The 23,782-nt window shown below is 40.2% G+C and overlaps 1 protein-coding gene across 5 annotated transcripts in view; it reads left to right on the forward strand.

Moving 5' to 3' along the window:
* The window catches only part of TAFA4 (TAFA chemokine like family member 4), a 70,868-nt gene that overhangs the window by 41,064 nt on the left and 6,022 nt on the right, over window positions 1–23,782 (forward strand). For all 5 annotated transcript variants that reach the window (XM_042014383.1, XM_042014374.1, XM_042014364.1 and 2 more), the window contains one exon: window positions 21,756–21,911. In XM_042014383.1, coding sequence (XP_041870317.1) covers window positions 21,756–21,911 — 156 coding nt within the window. The remainder of the gene's footprint in view (window positions 1–21,755; window positions 21,912–23,782) is intronic.

The raw sequence follows: 23,782 nt of genomic DNA on the forward strand, positions 1-23,782 counted from the left end.
CGCTGCCCGCTGTCGGTCCGTGGCGCTGCCCGCTGTCGGTCCGTGGCTCTGCCCGCGGTCCGTCCTGAGCCGCCCCGCTGGATGGCGGCAGCGCAGCAGCCGCAGGCTCCTGTCCGAGCAGCGCCACGCTCCCGCTCAGAGCGCATTCTCCCGATTTTCACGGGATTTTCTCCCTACTTAATCTTTTATTTACCTCTGTGTATCCAGCGGAGGCACAGCTCGGTCTTTACGTTCCTCAGTGTCCGAGCGCGGGTGTTCCAGATTTTCCAAGAGCGGGGGCCAGGTCAGCCGGCGAGGAGCGGACACGTCCCTGGTGCGGGTCACACCGCAGCCGGGACCAGCTCAGCCCGCTGCTTGTCAGGCAGAACTTGACCTGGGAAGGGAAATGAAATTGAGCCTGAGCGTTTCCTTTCTAAGTTTTATTAGGCTGTATCAACAGCAATTAAAGCAGGCAGGTATTTACTGCCTGATGGCACTGACAAATAATTTAATTTCCCACTGCTAAAAAAATGATCTTCATCTTAGCAGGCTTTGTAATTAGGTTTGACCTTGAGCAGTCCCACATTCCTCATGTTGGTATGTTCATGTTAGAAGGAGTATCTGAATTTTGGAATCTATTTAAAATGTAAATTATGTATCTTAAAAATTGTAGCATATCTTGCATAGCATCGAGACGTTTAGCATTTATGTTATAAAGGTACATAATAACTAAATGTGTCATAACCAAATGTCATGATTTTATGCTGAGTGCTTGGACCTGCAATACTTTATGTGTGTGCCAGTATTTAAATGAGATCCAGCTCACCTCCAAGGCTAACAATCTATTAGGATGAAAGTGTGGGCAGTTCACCTCAGTGTCAGTGCTGTAATTTCTAGCTATTTGTGTGTGGACTCTGTACTGTGAGAGAAAAGAGATTTGTACAGTTAAGACTCTCTCTTCAACATGATAAAGTCCCACAAAAATTAAAATTCAAATTACAGTAACATTTTGGGTATCTAGGTAGAGCCTGAACTTCAGTCAACAGAACAGAGCTTTTTAATTTTTAACATTGGATGTCTTGCAACTAAATGCAGAAAGTCAATGCATTTTTTTAGTTGTTCTTGGTGAATTAGTAGATACTCTAGATGACAGTAAGGTATATTTTAGGAAATATCACACCTGCTTTCTTTGGAGGTGGTTCTCAGTTTAAGAGAAAATACTTGCATTTATTAGGGTGTGAATATGGCATTAAGTGGTTGCAATAAGGATAGTGTTGTTTGTTGCAAACAGGAGATATGAGATCAGAACAGACTATTTCCCTAGAACAGCAGGGCTGTCAGTGCTGGATTATTAACAGTAAATCCACAGTATTTCCTTTTGGATATGTAGAAGAGACTTAATCCCAGCCACAGGTCCTTGTGATGGTTCTGGGCAAGAATATGGAGATAATGAAGTAAGGAAAATTGCTATATAGAGAAAAATGCAAGCTTGGAGCTGGTACAGACTTGACCTCTGTTATAGCCCTTAATCTTGGAATGAAACAAGATTTTGCAACTTGTTCACCTCCTTCTGAAGTTGCTTGCAGATACAGTGACACAAAACTGTTTCAAACTTATCAACACCAGCACTGGCTGAATGTATTATCTGATGCTGCAGTATGGAAATTGGGGCTGTTTGATTTACAGGACTCTCTGAGCTGTTGGATTTATCTGGTTGGCTTAAAAGCCTAAAGGAAAAAATTGCTTTGAAGGAGAATTTTTTAAAAATAAAGATGTCCCTTAGTTAGGGTTAATTGTGGCATCCAGGGAAGATATTTCATTACATTATTAATCTAGGTCTGTGTCTGACCCTGTGGGAGAGTTCTGTGTATGCTCCAGGTGACAGAAGATGGAATATCCGTGGAGAGGACAGAACAGCTCTAGCTGGCAGACATATAAAATAATCCATATGAAATTGGGGAGTTTTAGGGGAGTTTGGAAGTTTTAAGGGCACAGCTTTGAAGTGTACAGCGATTTGCTCCTGTACATTCATTAAGAAATGATACAGTATAATCAAGAGATGATTTATGCAGTTGTAACAGAGGTGTAGACAGGCTGCTGTTAAGTATATCCTGATGCTGGTGTCTTGTTCCAAGTGTTGGGATTAGCTACAGGTGATAAGAACAATACTTTGTTTTCTGTCCTGAGCAAGTTATTTCTTTAGTTGGTTCCTTTTTAGTTTGTTCTTTTTTATTATGATGTCAATCTGGTAGTCCAGCATGTTCTGAATTAATTATTAAATGCTTCAGAGTAAATGGAACTGGGACTGCTGCAGAGAACAGGAGATTGTTGTGATTTGCTGAATTTAGGGACTCTTTTATTTCACAGTGCTTTCCTAAAGGGGAACCATGTGTGCACCTTGAATTTCACACACCTCTTAATCCTGAAGGACTGAAAGTTCTAAAGGAGGAGGACAGATGTTATTTTACAGTTCCTCCACCTGTCACTGACTCCCCAATAATTTTTCAGAGTGCTGGGCCAGCAGAGGCTGTTGTCAGTGCAGACTGTGATCCCAACGCTGGGGTCCCTCCCTCCCAGAACAATCTGTGCTGTTCTCATGTGTGTGTCCAGCTCACACTTGGTTTCAGTTCTATTAGATTTTGATTATTAGATGTCATCCCTTTGAGATACCATGCATTAGATATCATCCATTGAGTTAAATATCATCCATTAGATATCATCAGCAAGTGCTGAACAGGGAAGGTCATTGTTTCCAGTGCTCCCTTTAGACACTTCTGAAAATCCCACCTGGAAAGTCTCTTATTAGCCACTTTTGTTATATGAAAAATGTCATTCCTCATCCTCAAATGACAGGGAAACACCAATAATAGTTCACCTTTAATCATTTTAAAGTTTAGTTTTGTGCTCAGTGACAAAGCTGTAAGATACATTTAGCAGGATCCCATAAATAATTGCAAGCCGAGAACAGAATAATGATGGAAAGCAACTAGTTAGCCAGATCATGTAACTGCAATGCTTTATGTTGCCAGGAAGGACTTATGCCAGCTTGCTTGCAGAGTTGCTGTTTTGAACCTTCTTGAATCCTGGAAGGTTTGTGATTTGAGAACTTTTATGGATTTCTCTATATAATAGTTCGAAGAAGCCTTGCCCCCAGTGACCTAATTATGTCACCTGCATGCTGCACAACTTTGTACTCAAGCAAGACTGCCACGGGCATGCGAGCTTTGTACTGAAATTTTTTTTTGAATTGGACTTAATCTTTTCTTCCCCCCTCTCCCAGTACAAGCTGCTGACTTCAACATTTTACCTTAGATTGGAAGCTCCACTGAGTTTTTTTCTTTTGGGTTTTATGGTTTTTGTTGTGTGTGTTTTTGTGTGTGTGTGGGTTTTTTTTTCCCCCCAAGAGGCCGAGGATGCAATGATAAAACTAATTTGTATTTTTAATCTGTACCTTGTAATTAGAGCTAGGAGGGGCTGGAAGGGGATGCCAAGCAAGTAAGTGCTTTTCCTTTAAAAGCTCTCCGGGCACATAACTGAGTCCTGGGAGAGCTTTAAAGGAAAGCACTAATGAAATTCCTGCAGAAAAGGAAAAATAAGCCAACAAAATTAAGACTTAAGCATGCTATTTTTATTCAGGACTGGGGTTAAAAAAGACTCTGGTACCCTCTGGGTTCATTCTCAGATAAAACATTTGAATCACTAATTATTATGTTCTTTTTGTGTAGATGAGTTTCTGCCCCACTGATTTCCCCAGTACTGAGATTTTTGGGTGATTGAAGATGATGTTGGTGCTACTTGGAGGTTTTGCAATCATTTTACCTCAGCTCTGTTAGAAAATCAGGTTGTTTTTACTCTGAGATCAGTAATTTTCATGAAGTTTTGTTTTTCTAGAGGGCAAAGCTCCAAAGCACAAACCCCAGCTTATTTAAGTCTTGGAAATGGAATAGCTGTGGAATTTAGGCACCTGGATCTCGTGAAGGTTTAAAAATACCTCACCTTTCACTCAAGCAGAGCAATGAGTTAGAAACAAAGCTCAGTCATGGTCACCCATGTTTATAACCTCGAAGAAGATGATGGTGGTGAGAAAGGATTGAGGTGCCAGTGCTGAGTTGAGAAGCTGAAATAGATGTTTATTGTCCTTTTGGGCAGGATTCTGCAGTTTTAAGCCAGTAGATCTCCAGTGGTAGAGCGGCACAGAGCTTTGTGCATGGATATGCTGATAGAATTGTTCTAGCACAGAGGATTCTTTGTTTCTAGGAAACACATACGCAAAATTTTCATTACATGTTGCCTTCTGAATGCATATGACTTCATTAGCACAGTGAACTCCCATGCCTTCCTTCTGCCGGCTGATCCTCTAAGGGTCCCCTGACTTCTGCTCTCAGTGGCTTTTCTCCTTAGTGTGTAACAACCTTTATTTTTTAAATACCAGTTTATAGAATTAAAATGATAGCTCTGAAACAGAGATGTTGCAGAGCTAAACCATGTTGTTCATTGGCACATTGTGCTGTGCATGAGATGGATGATTTTGCATTCCATGTGCAAGAAGGAACATAAGCCTCAGCTTGTGCTGGCATTCCCAAGGACAAATGAAAACAAATGTCAAACAAGATTTCTTTTGATAAACACTATACCCAGTTAAAATGAAGCTCAAGCCCTTTTTCCTTATGCAAGACTAGCTTTTGTTCTTTCTAAAGAAGAGATGTCCAGGTGAATACACTGGGTCTTAGCTGGCATTGCTTGAAACTGGATTATTCCCCCCCTTCCCTGGTGGGGGCCATGAATGGTTGGCTTTGCCTCATCTCCTTCTTTTTGAATGGATGCGGAAGACTGCAAAGCTGGCTTCCTCTTCCTATTATTTAGTAACTATCCTCTATCCCTTGAATTTTTTGGGATGGCTTGAGTTATTTCTTTTCCGTGGCTTAGTGAAGGCAGCTTTCTCTCCTGTCTTAGCTGGAGGACCAGGCTGAAGATCCAAGTGAAGTATCATCCATAGTCTGAGGAAAGAGAAGGACCACTAGCAATTAGGATTTGTGAACTGAAGAGTAAATGATGGGGATTTTTGTATTTCTAAAACTTAGTTTTGGAAACGAAAAATATCCCTCATCATCAAGGGCATTCTCAGCTATACCTCTGACTTAAGTATATTAGTTTTCCAAGTGATGTAAATAAAATTAATGGGCCTGACTTTGTTTATGGGCTGTGCCTCCACGCAGCCATGGCCCTGGTGCAAACGCTCTCATCCTGGTGTTAGCAGGCAGCTGTAAACCTCTATTTCTTATGGCTCCCTTGTAGCTCTGTGCTCTGATGCAGCTCAGCATGCAGATTTTTGAGTAAGGAGAGGCAATAGTTTTCAACATAAACAAGTCCACTGGGTCACATTAACCTCCTTCAGTCTCTGTGTTAAATAATTAAAATAAACTAGGTAATGTTTAACTATACGTATTTAGAGGCTTACTGGAGGAGCTTATTAGTTCAATATTCTAACACAGTATCTTAAACCTTCCTGAGCTCCAGGATCCCTTATTAAATATTTAGTGCATATTGCTGAAAAAGTCAAGATTTGCTTTATTTTTTAGAGGAAATGTCTATTCTCAAAACTCACTCAGCCTTTAAAATACTGGCCATCTATAAATACTATTTTTCTCCAGCTGTCATTTCTTGCTACCAAGGAGTATTTTTCATTTGTACCAATCTTAATAGTGCCCCAAGAATTAATACTTGCAGAAGGCTCTGCAGTGCATCCTTGCTGTATTCTATAGAACCACCTCAAGTACCTTTTTAAGCAGTTCATTTGACAGCAGCTCCTTTGGATAGAAAGAAGACGTGTGTCAGCTGCTGACTGTGCTTCGGAGACATCAATATTTCTCCTTTTCTGCTTCTAAAACTGTCAAAATGAAATTAGTTAATTGGTGGGTAATTTAGTGTAGTTGCTGTGGGATAGTAATTATTGGTGACAAGAGCTGCTGGATGTGCACTAATACAGTACAGCAAAACCTAAAATTTGAAAATACAAGGCATTATCTTGCACTGCTATTAAGACTAGTCTTTTTGCCACAGTCTCACTTACTAGAGATTCAAACCTTCAAGTTCAAGGACTTCTTGCCAGGAGAGAGAAGATTTTGCTTTCTGCAGAGCAGAGTTTTAGAAGACTTGCTACATAGCTAAGCAACAGCAGCTTAGTGGATTAAAATAGCATCAGTGATATCTCCAGTCTCTGGGGTAATGAGTTCTAAGCAAGGCAAAGACCTCCAGGAAGGGATTTTATTTCTGTGGAGTCTCTATCTGATGTTAGTGAATAATAAACAAATAACAAGTTGTTTCACTGAATTCATTCTCATTTTGCCTAATTGCCTGTCTTGGTCCAGTACTTCTGCAGACAAGACACAAACCATGTTGCATTTACCTTTACACCCAGGGACTGATTGCTTACTGAAAGCAACACAGGTCCTGTGTTTTTTCTCTGCCTGTAGCCAGAAACTGGTCACTCCCTGCTCCAGGATTGTCTTTCAGTATTTTATTATCACTTTCCATGTTGTTGTGTGACCTGAGATGTCAGCTGAGAGAAAAGGGTCCCTCCTCAGCCCCCATGACAGCAGCACCTTTTAGTATGAAGGTATTCTGCAAAGAAAACTGTTTTCCATCTCTAACAGAGACTCCCCATAAACGGTCTGTGTGCCATAAAACATAAAACTACCTAATAATCCACCTCTATACCGATGCTTAAAATTACTCAGAAGCTGACAAAGGATAATGTGTTGGACTGGCAGCATGTTGGATCTCTAATACAGACTCTATTCATCCTGATAATTGCCATCCACCTCTCATCTGAAACTCACCTGTGCTTTAAGCATTGAATCATGATCAGTCATAGCTCTGTTCTCATAATGCTAGGAAGGAGAAATACAAGGTGAGAAACTCTTTTAAAGAGGGTAGTCCCAATTTTGACAAGGTGTTTCGTGCACAAACATGTCTGTTTCTTCACTTGCAATGTTTTCAGGTTTTATGGGGTCTAGATTAACAGGTTTTTCTTCTCTATTGGATTTTTTTCTGAAATTTGATGGATATGTAAAAAGTTAACTTAAAAAAATATCTCTGCTTTGAACTGACAGGAATGTTAGAAGAAATAGAAATCTATTCTCTCTTACCCAACTTCAGTGTTTTTTGAATAACAACATATTACTGAAGTTCCTGATAAAATGTCAATGATTTTAAATAAAGGAGAAATTACTTATGATTTTCAAAAGACAGCATCTTTTAATCTTAGAGTGCAAAATGCATTCCTGAAGGAGAAATAATGCTGTTTTTTTTCTAGACCATTGCAAATAGATGTCAGGTTTGTTGCCAAATAACATGTCTGATTTCATGTCTAATAGGTAGTGGAATTTAATGAGTACAAACTGAAAAATGGAATAGTTCTCAGTAGGAAGGGAGCTGAGTTCTTTTGACACACCCTGCTGTTCATTCGATTGTAAAAGATACCCACAGGTGGCAATTCAGTGCTTTCAGTGCCTTGCCTGTGTGAAAGAATAAATGTGAAGCCTGGGCACACTGGGAACAAATCCACCCTGGCTCACAGGCTCAGTAGGAACTTTCAAAAGGAGTGAAAAAGGGCAGCCTTTGTAGCTAAAGGAGGGTGTTGGTGGTCTGAGATTTTGCTGTTGATATCTAAGGTACTTGATATTTAAGGTAATTACACCTAAAACTTATGTAGGGAGTGAAATTTATACTAAATTCAGTGGTTCAGGCCTTCAGGTGGCCCACTGCTGCAGTTAGTTTGGAAGACATGACACCTCCTCCACGTTTTTTTCTGGGAATCGTTTGCCAGCTGGGTCCACAGCTGGTGCTGTGGCCTAAATGGGCTCTGTGGAGAGACAGCAGAGAAATCCTTGTGAGGACTGAAGGGAGCCTATGAGAAAGATGGAGAGAGACTCTTTACAAGGGCTTGTAGTGACAGGACAAGGGGGAATGGCTTCACACTGAAATAAAGCAGGTTTAGATGGGATGTTGGGAAGAAATTCTTGACTGTGGGGGTGGTTGCCCAGAGAAGCTGTGGCTGCCGCATCCCTGGAAATGTTCAAGGCCAGGTTGGATTGGACTTGGAGCAAGCTGGGATAGAGAAAGGAGTCCCTGCCCATGGCAGGCAGGTTGGAACTAGGTGGTTTTTCAGGTCCCTTCTAATCCAAACCTATCTATGATTTGATGATTTTATGATTATCACACTTCAGCTGTCCCATTCATCACCAGTGCAGAATGTGTGGCTCAGGGACTCATGTGGATGTTCCCTTCCTTGAAGCTGTCATAGTACATGGGGGATTCATATCTTTGTGATGGTTTAGTTGCCCAGCTCTTGTCTCTAGGATATGTTAGAGTTAAAATAGTCCCTGAGGAAAAGGTGATGCTGAAATGTGCCTTTTACTCACCCCATGGGGAACTGTAGGTGCTGGCAATGGATGTGTGTCCTGCTGCTTCCCTACTTTTTTAGGAAACTTGCATGGCAAATTTCCTTCAGGTAAAAGTTGGGTACTCTTAAGTGAAGTGTCAGATGTTTTTAATACCTGAAGGTCTAATTCTGTCTGGTGCTGAGCCTTGTAAACCAGTGCTTTGTATAACCTGGATTTAGGAGCACTCTGTACATGGCCAGGTCAAATCACGAGCATGTTTACTGTCAGCTCATGGGTCTGGTTTGCTGTGTAGTTTTGAACTGTGATTAAATGGAGATCATTATTTTGCAGGCTCACAGAACACAGAGTGCTTGGAATAGGGTAGTGAGAAACCTATTTTCTTGTATGTAAGTGAACTCTTCTGGGGCTATGTTGCTGAAGCCGGATCCCTTCTCAGCTAAGGCTACTTCCAAAGTGTACATATTTATGATAACCTCAGGCCATCTGCCACTGATTTCAGAATGAAGTAAAATATTCATTCTGGATGTATCCTGCTTTATCACAGCCAGTGATTCACAGTGGAATGTATCTTTTGCCATATTTTCTTGTCTTAAACCCAGTAAGTTTTTTGTACACAATTTAGAATCTTTTAAGTCTTCCACATTTTGTCTCTCCCTTAATCTTTGCCCAAAAATAAAGGGGAAATTTTACCTTAGATTCTGTACTGCCATTTTTGCAGTCTGAGAAGCAGCTTGTTGGAGACTGCAATTAAAATTATTACATATTTTACCCATAATTCAAGAAGAAAAAGTAAATGACGTTGTTAGAAGTGTTTAAACAGAAAGCTTTCGGTCGCTTAATCACATATGAAATAACAAAAGGCTTTTGAAAAGCCATTTATATTTCTGCATTGCCATATTGAATACCACCATGCCTGCTCCCTAACAATAACATTTTACAATATTTGTTGAGCAAACCCCATATTTTTCTTAATGCAGCAATGTAGGTATTTTTACATTACAGGACTGTTTCATTAAAGAAAAGTCATGGCAGTTCAAGTGGGTGAGTTATTTTCCTTGAAAGTTCTGTTTGTCAAGGTAGAATTAAATTGGACTAGCCAGGACTGTCAGTGTGCTGAAAATTGAGTTCTCTTTGGGGAAGTGGCAGTGCAGAAACCAATTGGTTAATTATATTGTTTAATCTCAGCTGGTCAGGATTGCATGCTCTGAAGGTGGATAGTCACTATAAAGAAAGTCTTGTAATTTCTTGTGCTCAAAAGAGGCACTTGCAAATCATTACAAGATGCGATCACATAAGATCAGGAAGCCTCGATGGATTAGTAATGAGACACAGAGCCTTTTAGCTCAAGGTCGATGTTCCTAATCCAGATCTGCCTGTGGTGTTGGGAAGTGACCTCAGGCAGGTTCTTTGTTTGCGGTGAGCTGGAGTTTTCAGGGTTGTTGATAAGTACAAATTCACTGAAGAAAAATTGCCGTGGCAGTGGTTTTCTCTCTGGCTGTCTCCTTCCCTCTTATATAGAGACAGAATTTCTGCTGTTTTCTTGAATTGTGCTGACTGAGGGAGATTAATGTGATTCTGGCCAGGTTCCTGCTGCTGGGAGCTGCCTGCTGGGCAGTGATGATGCTGCCGGACACGAGTGCTCTGGCATGGGCAGTGGAGGGAACTCAGCAGCAGGAGGCAGGACAGGAGTTTGTGTTTAAAGGAGAGACTGCTAGAAGTTCATGTTTAAAGGCTCACGTTTAAAGAACAGGATGAGGGAGGCAGCCCAACCCCACACAGTGTCCTTAGAAGCTTTGAAAATAACAGGAGTTGAGCAGGTGTGCATGGAAGGGAAGTCTTTTTCAATGGGCTATCCAGCAAGTGTTGTACAGGGCTGTGGAGGACCTGGCAGCTCATTACAGACAGTGGCACTAATGCAGCTGTCACTGTCTCCTGCTGCTGAGGTTCACTACGGATGGAACTGACGTTTTCTTGGGTTCTAAGGACCTTCAAGCAAGGGATCTTGCAGAGGAATGTGCCTTTATGGAACTGCTGCTGCTCTGTAGGAACAGCTATTGCAAACAATAGCTCCTTCCCACCCTGTCCCTGCTGAGACATTGAGTTGAAGGAAGTATCAAATGGACACTGTATATAATCTCACAATATCCATGGATTTTCAAAGCTATCTACTATTCTGACAATTTATATTGCAAGGCAATGTGTGTTTTGAGATCAAGAAAAGCCAACCACACTAGAAACTGTTTTCTAGTGAGTAAAAAGTCAACACAATTTTTAAGGGTTAAAAACCTCCATATAAACTGTGGGTTGAAATTTTTTTTTCGAGAATACAATCAGAAGAAACTTGTTATTAGTTTCCTTTTGTAATGTGCTGACTTCAAGAGGAAAACCCAACTGCTTTATTTAGAGTACCATCCTTGTGGAAAGAGTGGAACTAATGACAACTGTACCAGGTCACCTTTAACTTTCTCAGATGGGAGATGGTGGAGCACTGCTGTTAAAGTCAATGGCTCTTGGGGGAACCTAACCAGCACTGTAGAAGGTAATGACATGTCCTCTCCTGCCACCTATGGCTGCTCCATTATCCTTGAAAGCAGCCATGAAATTTGCACAGCTTTAACGGGAACATCTGCTTCTCTCCCTTGGTTGTTTCCCTCACATCTGCAGCGGTGACGACAGGGCACACACTCTTCCTCATTCACCCTCGTTGCTCTGACCTTTCCTGTGGCTCATTTTTTATGCTCTGTCTCCTTAATGACTATTCTAATTCATCTCTGCATTTGCTGATAGTCTTATTAGGGCCAAGGGAAAATTCACCATGTGAGGAAGCCTGTTGTTTCCTGGTAAGAATGAAACTTTGTCAAATCTGACAAGCTGGCTGGGATACTTTTGAGGGACAATTTCACTACAGTTTCTGCAACTTGCCCAGTTGGGGACTAGTGTTCCTGCTAAAAAGAGCAATCCATCTCTTCTGTGGTGAATGAAGTAAGTCTCCTTTTCTGACTGACATGGATGATTTATTTTTTTCTGGCCAACATCTAGAAAAATATCCAATTGTCCTCCTGCTATTTAAACATCTAATTTCCATTGATTTCAAATAGATTTCATGGCCAACATGAGAATGGGACATTTAAAAGCCCTTGGGAATTTGAGACTTCCCCTTCAATTCTAACTCCTTTGAGCTTCCAATCCAAATATGCTTTGTCAAGTGTCCTGGAGCAAAGCCAGTGTCTGTCTGGTTTCCTACAGGCACAGGGAAATGCTATCATTGCATCTGCTGCATCACAAAATAAAAGTGCTCAGTTATTGGGGGGAAATTTCCATCTCATGGTCTAAAACCCCCTTCCAAATACAACAATCTCTAAGAGTCAAGGTCTCTCTTAGTCCTTTGAGTGATGGCAGTGAGGATTGAATTTGATTCAAGGATCAAACTCTCGGACTTTCTCCCAGAGTTGTGGTCTCTTTCTGTCAAACATATGACGTGGTGTGGAGGGAGGCTTTTGATGCTAGTCTTCATTTTGTTCATGTTGTACATATTATGGGATACAGTGGCTTCCGTGCCATTTTAAAGTTATATTTTAACTTTTCACTTCAAGCTGAATGGCTTAATTAAAACGGAAAATCTACCTAATCATTGTCAAGGACTGTCAATTTTAATAAGAATGGAGGAAGAGCTGGATTCTTGGGTACTTGGAAGGGGATGTGTGGAACAAGAAAATAATGTTTTAACCTATAGTTCTTCCATTTCTGAGAAGGGTCTGTTAACACTCTGTCTTTACTGATTCAAGCAGCTTTTTTGTAGCAATTCACATTTTAAGCCTGAGCGAAATATCTTTATTGATGCTAGTTGCCAAATGAAAAAAAAGCTAAATTTGTGTAGAACAAGCTGTATACTGACTTCAAAAACACCTTCTTCTGCATAAAAGAATAGGCTTAGTTATATAAATGACATGGAAGAAATAAGGTGGGAGATCAGCACAGTTTATGTGTTGTGGCAGCACCCACTTGTGCACACCCAGTTACTGAGCAGAGATCTCCACATTTGGCTCTTTGAACTGCACCTTTCTGGGATTTTCTTGGGTTACAGCCTGTGACTGGAACGTTAAAATTTTAGTCTTCCACCTTTATTCTTAGATAAAGAAGATTAAAAAGTGAAAGTTGAGAGGCTCAAGAGGACTGAAGAAGCTTGAAAAGAAAAAGAAATATTAATGGTGATGCTTTGACTGAGAGTCATCTGTATGAAATAGGAAATGTACAGACCTCCACAGCTTCTGAATTCTGACCTTTTAAATTATTATTCTGTCATTAGCAGTGTAGGTCGGGGTCAGCAGTTTAAATGTGGGCCTATGGGAAACAGTTACCAGGTATTCTCACTTTATTTCCTTGTATCTGTATTTTATTGTGGGTCTGTTGCAGTGCAGCATGAAGCGGTGGGCAGTCTGCAGTTTTATTTTTTTTCCATAAAAGAAAACCCTCCCTATTTTAACAACACTGACTAAAAAAAGTCTGTTGACATTCTGAAAACCTCACTTATGCTTCGTACTTATGGATATAGCAGTTAAAATAACTTAAGTTCAATTAGCTGTTCAGCCAGGTTGGATAAATTCTGCACATGCTGAAACCACTTACAAGTCCTCATGCCACTCAGAGTTACAAATGCATTTTTTCAATTTAGTTTTATGACCTGTTATTGCTTAACTGGCAGCTGGATCTTATGCTTGGATTGCTGTGATGCTTTCCTTACCTATTCCATTGGATAAACCCAAGGTAATCATTACAGCTGTATAAAACCTGGTATCAAATGAGACAAACTTTGAAAATAATTGATCAGTGGTGATCAAGACATAGGGCTTTTCCCAGAGATTAAAGACCAGCTGAGGAGCTGATGGCCTGGTGCCCAGTGCCTTGAGTGATCTGATTGCTCTTAATGTTCCTGAGAATTCCATTTGCTTGATTCGCCTATCACATGAAAAATTCATCCCACTTCAGCAGTGAAATCTATCACTCAAATTCAGTCTTACCTGCTGGTTCTGGTTTTTGCAAAAGACAGTTCTTCCAGTGGCAACAAATGCTGCTGTATGAGTTTAATAAACACAGAGCAATTAGTAGAAAGTGGGATTCAGTGCCATCCTTTAAATTAAGAACATCAAACAGGATGACCAGAAGAGCTTTCATAAACCACACCATTCAATGATAGCAGTTATGTGTGGATCTTTCTGGAGCAGACCCTCAAATGAGGGTTAAAGAATGAATAATTATTTATTTACTTACCTCTAACTGTCAAATTCAGGCACATTCCTGTTATTCTATAGTCCCATAAAAGTAATTCAAGGAGGGAAATACACCTTTGCATTATAAAAATAAACCCCAGAAAGCAGAAGTTCTTTATGCCTTGTAAGTGTGAGCTGTTTTGAGCCCTGAAATGGAGTACAGTACATGTTTCCTTGGTTGATCTCCCCAGTTTTACTGATTCTATTTGGACATGAGACTAAAGATTCAATTTTCACTTAAAATGAAGAGAATGTTTCTTTCCCAAACATCTACTTTGTTTTCTGGCAGCTTCCATTTACTTAATCTGCAGAGCTTAATGACTTAGATGACAATTAGTGTTTCGTATTCTCTAAACAAATATCATTCTTGTCTGATGAATGACCTTGAACTGGGTTAAAAATACCTCTGGTATTCAGTAGATTACAAATGTTTGTTTTACACAAGTAAGCCCAAAATGATCATTAGATATTTCAGGTGATGGAGGAATGCTCAGAAAGGCACAAGACTTAATCCTCAAAATATATTTTGTTGCATGCATGAGACAGACTTAAAAGGGTTTTGTTGGGGATTTTTTTTTTAAATTTCTTAAAGATTATGATACTATTAAATGAACTTCTGTCATGCCATAAATGAGCAGTAATAAGCTGTACAAGCACAGCCCTGAGACTGGGTGTGGAGAGCAGCTGCAGATGGCAGTGAGCTCCTGGTGCCTACAAGGGCTGTGTTAGTGACACCTTGATCAGGATGGCTTCATCATTGATGTGGATGGGACAGCCTTTCCTGGTTTGTGGTCCCAAATATGCTATTTTTGCTTTCCTATGGCAAGAACAACCCTGTTTTGAGAGGAAATCAGCTCTCAAAATTGAGGCAGAAAATTTAATTTTTGCTCACAAAGTGGTGAGTAACCATAAGCCTGCCCTATATGGATGTGTGTACCTGCTTTCTTCAGGCAAGCAGAAATCTCTCTAGGGAACTGGTTTCATTCTCTTTCCCTTTCTCTCATGATAAATTTGTGAAGGAAGGAACAAATGAGAGAAAAATAGTGGTCTGCATGTAATAGCGAGAGTGAATGTTAATGGGACACCTGGGAAATACTTCTATATTACAGAGCACAATGTTGCTCATTTGCTACAAGTTATGATTGAAAACCAAATCTTTCCTTTGCATTTTCTCCTCTGTGTCACCTAAAATAGCCCCACAGCAGGAAGCTCCCTGCAGGAAATGATTAGCCCTGCTTTACTCCGAGGTGCCTTATGAGGTTTTACGTTCCTGGATTCCATCTGTACAAGTGATGTGTGTGCTTGAACAAGGATGAGTATTGGTGCCCAGCTGAAAGGCAGCAGTCCTTATTGATTGACTCCAGCGAGCACCCTGGCAGACAGAGACACTCATGTTTTAATTTGTTTTTGCTTCCAGGTCACCCTTCATCCACCTTTCCATTTGCAGCAGCTTTTCCCTCCTGCCCCCACATTTACAGCACCTCAGTTGTTTTGATTTATCGACAACTCAGATTTAATTCTTTGTTCCTTGGAGAAGTCTCTGTGCTTGTGTCTGATCTAATGTCACCTGTGCTACTTATTCCAGAGGACTTTAATCTCCATATGGATGTGACCTCTGACAATCACCACAGAATTCACTCTCTTACATGATTCTCTACAGCTGTGTCAGCATATTCCTCCACCTGCTCTGAAGGGTTATGCTTTTGATTTCATTAACTCTTTGGGTCTTATTATCAGGGTTTGAGGTCACTCACCTATTCTCAAATATACAGCTACACCTACCTGGTGTTCCTCCCTACTCAGTTGCTTGTTTTGAGAGCTGGTTTTTTTACCCCAGGTGTCATGTCTCACCTGAAATGAGTTAAAGTGCTTCAGGACTGGTCCCCTGGTTCCCCAGATAAAATCCTGATTGTGATTTTGCACATAGCACACTTCTGTTTTCCACAAGGAGAAGAGCATAAATGTCTTGATTGGAACAAAGTCTGTAACTTTATGGGCTGTGGGGAAATCTTTGTTGTTTGAAGTCTACACGTTGTGGAAGCTCCAACCTCTATTCCTACACCTGGAAGATGGTTGTATCTTTGCTTCCTTTTTTTCTTAGAGATATTAGCACTAGGAATCACAATCCTGCCGTGTGTTCGAGGATTGTAAGAGTAATGGCTAGCAAAAAAGGGTTCCTTTTTCCCTTTTTGTTTATGTTTGGGTTTTTTGTGTGTGTTACATCTTACTTTGCCTACTATCATGGGCAGGTGATTATGGGAAGATATTTCTTGTCTATTTATTCCTAGAACAGCTGAACTGGGCTTTTGTGGCAGTTCTGGACTCTCTCTGAACGCTCCCTTACTGCCCATAAGTGAAAAGATTGAACTTAAAAGTGGAACTGGACTGATTTGTATATTCAGAGACAATTTCTGAGAAAGTGGGGAATATATATATATATATATGTGTGTGTGTATATATATATAAAAAAATATACTGTATATCCTCGAGGGAGGAGAGCATCTAAGACAGAACCTTGTGACATGAATGTGAAATTATGAAAAAAATCTGATCCAGATGGAATGGTAGTAGAGAAAAAGCTCTGCTGTTATTCTCAGCCTCTAACATGGTATGTACATTTTACTTTCCAAGTGACTTTTATCTTCTTTTCTTGAGAAGAATTCCCATCTTTAGAAATAGCCCTTTTCCACTTTTACTCCTCAAAACTCCTGCCCTGTGAGCTGGATTGGTTCTTGTAAATATGTGTGACAAAGAGTATGAAAAATAGCAAGAGTTGTTTCCTCTAATATTTGTGTTTTTCTAACAATATTTGCCTTTCGGTGTGTGCTTCCCATGCTCATGTATTTGTAAGCAAAAGTCAGCATGACATGAAGGCAGATGATGAACTGGCACCAAGCTTCTTAAAGTGCTTTCCTCTTCCAAATACCATCAGTAGCGACTTCTAAACGCATTTGTTTCTCTTAATGTTGTCTGTAATATTTAGTTCCGTAGCTGTTCATCCTCCTATTGACATCCATCCTCTCACCCTTTAAATAAATGATGCAGTTGATTTTGTGCAGACCAAGCTCGCTGGTTTTGAGGCTTTCTGAGGAATGTGCTGAGCTGGACTCATCCTACTCCAGATTTGCTGCTCTCCACAGCATAGTAGCTCTCTTCATCAGAGGTGGCAGCTTATGAAACAGAGATAAAAACTCTCTTCACATTTGTCTTTTCCTTATGTTTCTTAGCTAAGAAATTAGAAAAAAGAGGAGGTTGTTCAGGATTTCTGATAGAGGCATGCTGCCTGCATGTATATTGCACTGTGACAGCACTCCCTGGGAGTGATCAGAATTAGTCACAGAGATGAAATGGATGTGGACAAAATTGGTTAGCAACCTTCTGAAAGCCTCCTTCTTTCTTTGATATGTTCCTTCTGGTTTTGAAGTGCATCACTATGATGTTTGATATTTTATTAACAATAATTATATTTCCCTCTTTTTTTTTGAGCATTTCAAAGAGTTTTAGAAGTATTAATTGAGTATCTGCCCTCTGACTCCTATTAAGAATGTGAAAATAAGGTCTAGTCAAATATTTTTGTTGAAAAAAAGTATTAAGAATAGTACTGAGAATATTAAGAGTACTACTGAGAATAAACAGTTCAATGGTGATTATTGAGTCAACTCCATTTACAACACTTGTGCTGGCTTGTAATGTCCAAGCCTAATAACTTCCTGGTTAGTACTTTCTTGTTCTTCAGAGATGATGTCTGTGTTCTCTGAAATCCCTGGGGGCTGTCTTGCAGCTCTGCACAGCACCTTTTTCTGGGATGAAAATTCTACAGATAACAAATAAGTGGTCACAGAATCTTCATGTGGCCATTTCATGAGGTCTTTAAGAAGCATTCTGGGCTTGGGCACCTGAGGGCTGTTGTTATCTGTAGGTGTCTCATTTTGGAAGGCAGCAAAATTCATAGCAGGGAGTATCCTGGAGGTTGCTTCCATTAGGGAGCCCTGTCCCATTGTGTCTGTGCCCTGTACTGAGAGATAGAGTCCTTAGTGAGCTAGAACAGCACTGGTGCTTCCAGGGAAGCAGAGCTCTAAGGAAATTAGGATATGGATAACAACACACGTGCCAAACTCCTGACCAGAGGAAACACAGAGCCACAAGGTTTTCAACACTCATCCCCTGTCCTCCACTGTCCCTGGCTGACCCATGCTCTCCCTTCAATATGCAGAAGGATTTCTGTGACAGAGACCTTTCTGTGGTGATGTTGCTGATAAAATGTTTCTTCCTTTGGAGAGTTTTCTTATTTAAAAGTGACGATGTAACTGAATTTCAACTGCAAATACTGGCAGCCCTTAAGCTGTAGATCTGAATAGGTTTACAGGTGATGAGCTATGAATTTATGGGCTTTGCTCTTCACAGCCTTTCTCCCTCTCTCTCACTGCATTTCTCCCTGAAATGGTTTTCCTGATGTGTCCAGCATAGAATTCACTTACTGTGGTCTTCACATTTTAAAAACACTTCAGTCCCTGCTCCTCTAATGATTTGGCTTCCAGAGAATCCATCGATTATAAAATATTTTAAGGTGTTTCTTGAGTGATTCTGTCAGTATAATCTCAGCTGCACGTTAAGTGTACTTTAAACCTGAGATGAAGGTTTATTTAGTGCAAGATGAATGTTAAAACATGAAGGAGGGAATTCTTATATTCTTTCTTTTTGCTGCTGTTGGGCACCTGAATGCAGATACAACAGGTTTCAATAGATCTAGGGAGGAATAGACTGAGTTAGGGTTGATTAAGATTTTCTGTGAGTTTTCTTAAATCTGAAAGCTGCTCTGCAAATGAGTGTTTATCCTCTAGATTGCTGAACACTGGCAAAAACAGGACCAAAAGGCACCATGTTAGCCCTCAGCATTTGTTCAGCACCTGCTCACAGATGTGTCTGAATACTAAGGAGAAATTCATACGGTGTTCAACAGCATAAAAAGTGTCAGGATGTGTGTGAACAAGCAGGAGGAAATATCAACGTGAACATGTAGGAGGGGAAAGACTATTACCAGGGCAATCCAATTAATACAAATGATGCATGCAGATGTCTGTGGCTTTTTAGTGCCTCCACTGTTGTACTCCATGAGGGAGTACATGCATTAGGGACAAGGGAGGCGAGTGCTGCCTTTCCTTGTGTGCCAGTGGTGCTTTCAAACCTGGGCATCCCACTCCTCCCAGGAGATGAAGAAGGGACACCTTCCCTTACCTGCTTGTGGAGGAAAACCAGGAATGTGACAGTAAAACAGCTCCTAAACCAAGGGCTGCTTTCATGAGGTAACTTAATTTTGCCTTCTGCAAACAGCAGTGTGTCTGTTGACTCCTGGCACTTCAGGGCAGCACTGTCACTGCTTTAAAAGTCAAACAAGATAACTGAAAGAGCCCAAGGTTTTTGGGGCTGTATGCTCAGGGCCAGCGTGTTTGATTTCCTTTGGTATTGGCTTAACAGGACTGTTCACCTAAAGGAAGTAGGATTTGAACTGGAAAATAGACATCCCTGAAGCTACATATTGATAATTGGAGCTGGATCCTTATGATGTACCTTCTGGAAAAAAGGTTCTCTTATCTCAGCATCTGATGTCTGGTGAATAGTGACTTTAACTAAAGACAAGACCTGGCCACTTGGTCTTTCAGATGAGATACATGGCAAACACAAATATGTGGCCTGAGCAGTTCAAAATTTTTGCTTTTTATTGCTTCCCTTATAAAACCTCATTCTCAAGAGACAAACCAGACTCTGACCTTGCTCTCCTGAAGTGAATAGAAACTTTGCTGTTGATTCCAGTGAATGCAGGACCACCACAGTGGACACTGAAGGAAACCAATGGAAATTTTCTCCTATTTACCCCAAAGAGTTTTGATTCAAGCTGTAGCACTAATAAACAGATAATTAAATAAATATTGAATTTATTTAATAAATAAAATTAGCAACCTCATTAAATTAACAGCCTCTCTTAAATTAACAATCTCATCTTACAAAATCTTTTCTGTCAGAACTTTTGCCATCTTACTATCTCCAAGCATTTTCAGGAACAATACTTTGGGATGAAGTGGCAAACTTACTTTCTCTTTTGTGTGTTTGTTTTCCATATTGACTTATGGAGAAGCTGCTGTCCTCCTGACTAGTAGCTGTTTTCATTTTTTTCCATGTTTATTACTATATGGGTATTAGGTACTTCATGAAAAGTCACAGTCTGCCAATAAACTTATTACAGTGGCTCTGTAAGGTACTTTTATGTTATCTTCAGCATTTTGCCAACTTGTTGTAAAATACCTTATGCGCTTTTCTGCTGTAGCACATTTTGCTTAAAAGTAGTGTAGCTTTGTCCTCAGGGGGAAAAAAAAAAAAAAAAGTCTGTATATATAATTTTTTAAAAAGTTGAGTGCTCAAGTAGAACACTACATTTCCACTCCAAGATTGAATATGCATAGTTTCTTGTCCACTGAGGTTGTTAGGAATACAAATTTGGCAACAAAACTCAGGCAGCCAAGTGTTTTCACAAGTATTTCAGCTGTGCTTGCAATACTTGTGAAACCAAAACACACAGAGCAAGGAATACTGCCAAGCAAACTTTTTTAAAAAGTTATATGTATGTATTTAATACTCTTTTTTTTTAAGTCCCCCCACAGAAGCTTTAATTGCATTGCTAACTCTTTTTGAAGTCTAAGATTTCACGTCTAATCAAGTCATAACATTTTCCACACAAAAATACAGTGATGTTAATCCCTCAATAAGATTTCATTTGTAAAAGTGTGCCCAATGTTAGTTAGCAGCAGATACTGTAAAAAACCAAAAAAAACCCCAAACCAGCCCAAAATATCCAAACAAAACCCCCCAAACAGGGCAAGCATGGAGTGAGGAGGAAGCAGGATAATTCTCAGGTTTGCCACTTGGAGGATTGTCTGCTTGTGGAGCATTCTCACCCTTCCCCCTACATTTCTTTATTCTCTGTGCCTTTGATATCAGCCACACCTAGACCAGTATCTGTGCTGTCTCTCTTCTCGTACCAGCAGCCTGTGCTGCTTTGATGGTGACTATTTTTATTACTCTCAGTGTTGTCTCTCTGTCTTGCTCACTTATGAAATAACTCACCCTGCTCTGTAGTGCTGTTAATTTACAAGGTGCTTTACAGACACAGATAAGAGCCATCCAAGGCTCTACTCTAAATAAGACAAGAAAAATGCACGATGAAGCACTTGAAGGCTGTTCAGGAAAGTGAGGACATGGAAATGACTTATGCAAAGAGGTGAGGGGCTTGAGAAATGGAGTTTCTGAGAAAAGGTTTAGGTAGGATGGAGAGGAAGTTTGGCAGCAGAGGAAAATGATCAGCTGCAAGGAGCAGTGAGGCAAGATGTGAAGGCAAGAGGGAAGAAGGGAAAGGGAGGGGAAAATAAACTTGGAGAAATAGGGAAGAGAGAACTTTAAGGAAAGCAAGAGGACAGAATATTTACCAGAGGTTTGTTCAGAATGGTCTGGGAGGGAACTGAAGAAATCCGTACAGTTTGGGTGTGGGTTTTTTCTTTTGGACAAAGCTTGACTATCCGTGACAGCTTCTCAGCCCACCTTGTTCTCAGCCTGCCTGCAATGACAGACAGCAAGCAGTGCTTACACGTTGTTGTGTTAAAAAGTTTCCCTGCTATTTAAGATGTTTCTCTTGTACTAAATATTATCCTGTCTGTTGTGTCCATTTATGAAGGGAAAGAATCAAATAAAACCTAATGGAAGACAGGAAGGCAAAGGAAGAGGGCTGTGCTCTGTCTGCCTTTTTGCCCTCATCATCTAACTGAATACTCCAACCTGCTCTTCTCCCTATGGCTTTGTAAGGGTGAGGGAAGAAAGATTGAAAAATTTACTTATGATAACTAATTTTATTAGTAAGAATAATATATAAACTTAGGGAATGAGCCAGATCCTACAAGATGCTTTGCTTCTTTGCATTCCTGGGATTTAAGCTGGCTTGGGGAGATTCAGTATCCTGTAGTAGGACTGCACAAACCAGCTCTTACTTAAGAATTTTTCTTAAAGAAAGGCTTTCTGATGTGTTTTTCTCTCCACCCCTTACCTCTGGAATTATTAGGCCAGCACCAAGTGAAGCAAGGGACGTGTGAAGTCGTGGCCGTGCACCGGTGCTGCAACAAGAACCGGATTGAGGAACGCTCCCAGACAGTGAAGTGCTCCTGCTTCCCGGGGCAGGTGGCCGGCACCACACGGGCACAGCCCTCGTGCGTGGAAGGTGAGAGGCTCTGCTCGCTCGTGGCTCATTAAGATTGTTTGAGAAGTTGAGTCTCCTTGATGTTTGACTTCCCACTGCCTCAAAAGCGTAATCCTTCTTTTTGTTAATTTTGGAAACATCTCTGTGCATTGATGATAATGATTCTGTGCATAAATCTTGGTGTAATTAATCCTCTTAATATATGTACTCGTCCATTTCATGTCTGTGCCAATAAAACTTCTTAATTTCTTCACGCAAGAATTCTCCTCTAAAACTAGTTTGAAAACAGTGTAAGCCAAGAGATTCAGGCTTATGATATTAACTCTTCCAGATGTCTTAAGACTTAGTAGCTTGGCTAAAAATTCACTGGATAATAAATGCACCCTTAAGAGTGGAGGCCAGTTCTCTAGATCAATGTTTCACCATTTAATGTGCCTATTTCTTGTAGAAGTTGCTGCTCTTGTTAAATTAGTACATCTACTCCAAGACAGACTTTTTTTTAATCTTAAAGTTACCAAAAATCCCTAATTTCATTAATTCATAAGCAAGATTCTGTTTTCATTGTTTTGCATCTAAAATTGCAACAGGTTCACTCTAATATAAAACAAAAACTTCAAAGTCCAATTCTAATCTAATATTCAGAAATATTTAGTGTCAGACATAAATCTCTAAATACATGTGAATCTCTTTTTTGAGGTTATTTTACCTATTATGAAGCTGTCAAAACAGATATTTAAGAAAGTAGATTTTTATTTTTAATTTTTTAGATGCCTAGTGTTTTTATGCTTTGTAATTCAGCAATACAGTCAAATTTAACTGTGCAATTTCTTAGGGAGTTTTGTTACATCAGAAGTATCTTCTGTATTTTTCAGTGACACATCAAACAGCAGAAGTACTTTTACATATAGCAGATAATAGAAGTCAGGCAGAATTTTAAACTCACTTAGAGACTGCAAAGGTGACACTGTTATTCTGTGGCAGAAATATACAAATACTATAGAAGCTTGATTCAGTCAATAGTTGCTGAAGGAATTTAATAGCTGCTTTTTCTTCAAGTATAGTTGAATTAAGTGCAACAAAATATTATGAACGTAAGATTTTGACTTTTAAAGTGGAAGCCTTTGATTCCCCCTCACTCCTTAGGGTAATGCTTTAGCAGGCTTTGCTTATTTTTGCAAGCATTTGAGACTACAGTGAGTTGCTGTAGCACGGAAACTGTAACTCTCTCCTTAGCCTCAGGATTAGATGTGTTTTCTCCTACTCTCTACACACCCTTCAGTAGACTCCTACACTGTGAAAGCAAGAAACAGTTTGAGTTTTGAATTGCATGTTACAGACTGATACAGACATTTAGGGTCTTTTTCCAGCACCTTTGTCCTGAATGCAGGCTTGTTTAATTTGCCTGTAATTTGTCCTGAGTTTAAAGGGAAGGATACACCCAAAGCATAGAGTTACTTTTCCAAATAAAATAAAAAAATATTTTATAAAGCAATTGGCTTGTCGCTGTTTTTTATTGTCATTGAACTTCAGACCTTGTCCAGTAGTGGTGATCATTTGCACCAGGGCAGCAATTCTCTCTGCTGTTGATCACTGCCGTGGTTGGTACCTGGTGTTTTTTCTTGAATCACCCAGCCCTACTTGGCCCAGCAGACCTGTAGCTTGCCATTGTTCATTCCCACTTCTCCAGGAAGGGTCATGGTGCCTCCTTTCATCCCATACTCCCTTATTTTGCCTGTTTTCCTCTGTGCCAGGACCCCTGTTGGGTGCTGTCATCTCCTCTGTGTGTTTTTCACTCCATCCTTAGCGATCTCATCAGAAATGATCTCTCACCTCCCAGGAAGCACCGTCAGGTTTCATCCATTTTTTGTCCACACTGATGTCCACAATCAATC

The sequence above is a fragment of the Corvus kubaryi genome, unplaced genomic scaffold (assembly GCF_017639235.1).
Source record: "Corvus kubaryi isolate FWS band 111438036 unplaced genomic scaffold, C.kubaryi_AGA036_p1.0 136, whole genome shotgun sequence".
Lineage (NCBI taxonomy): Eukaryota > Metazoa > Chordata > Aves > Passeriformes > Corvidae > Corvus > Corvus kubaryi.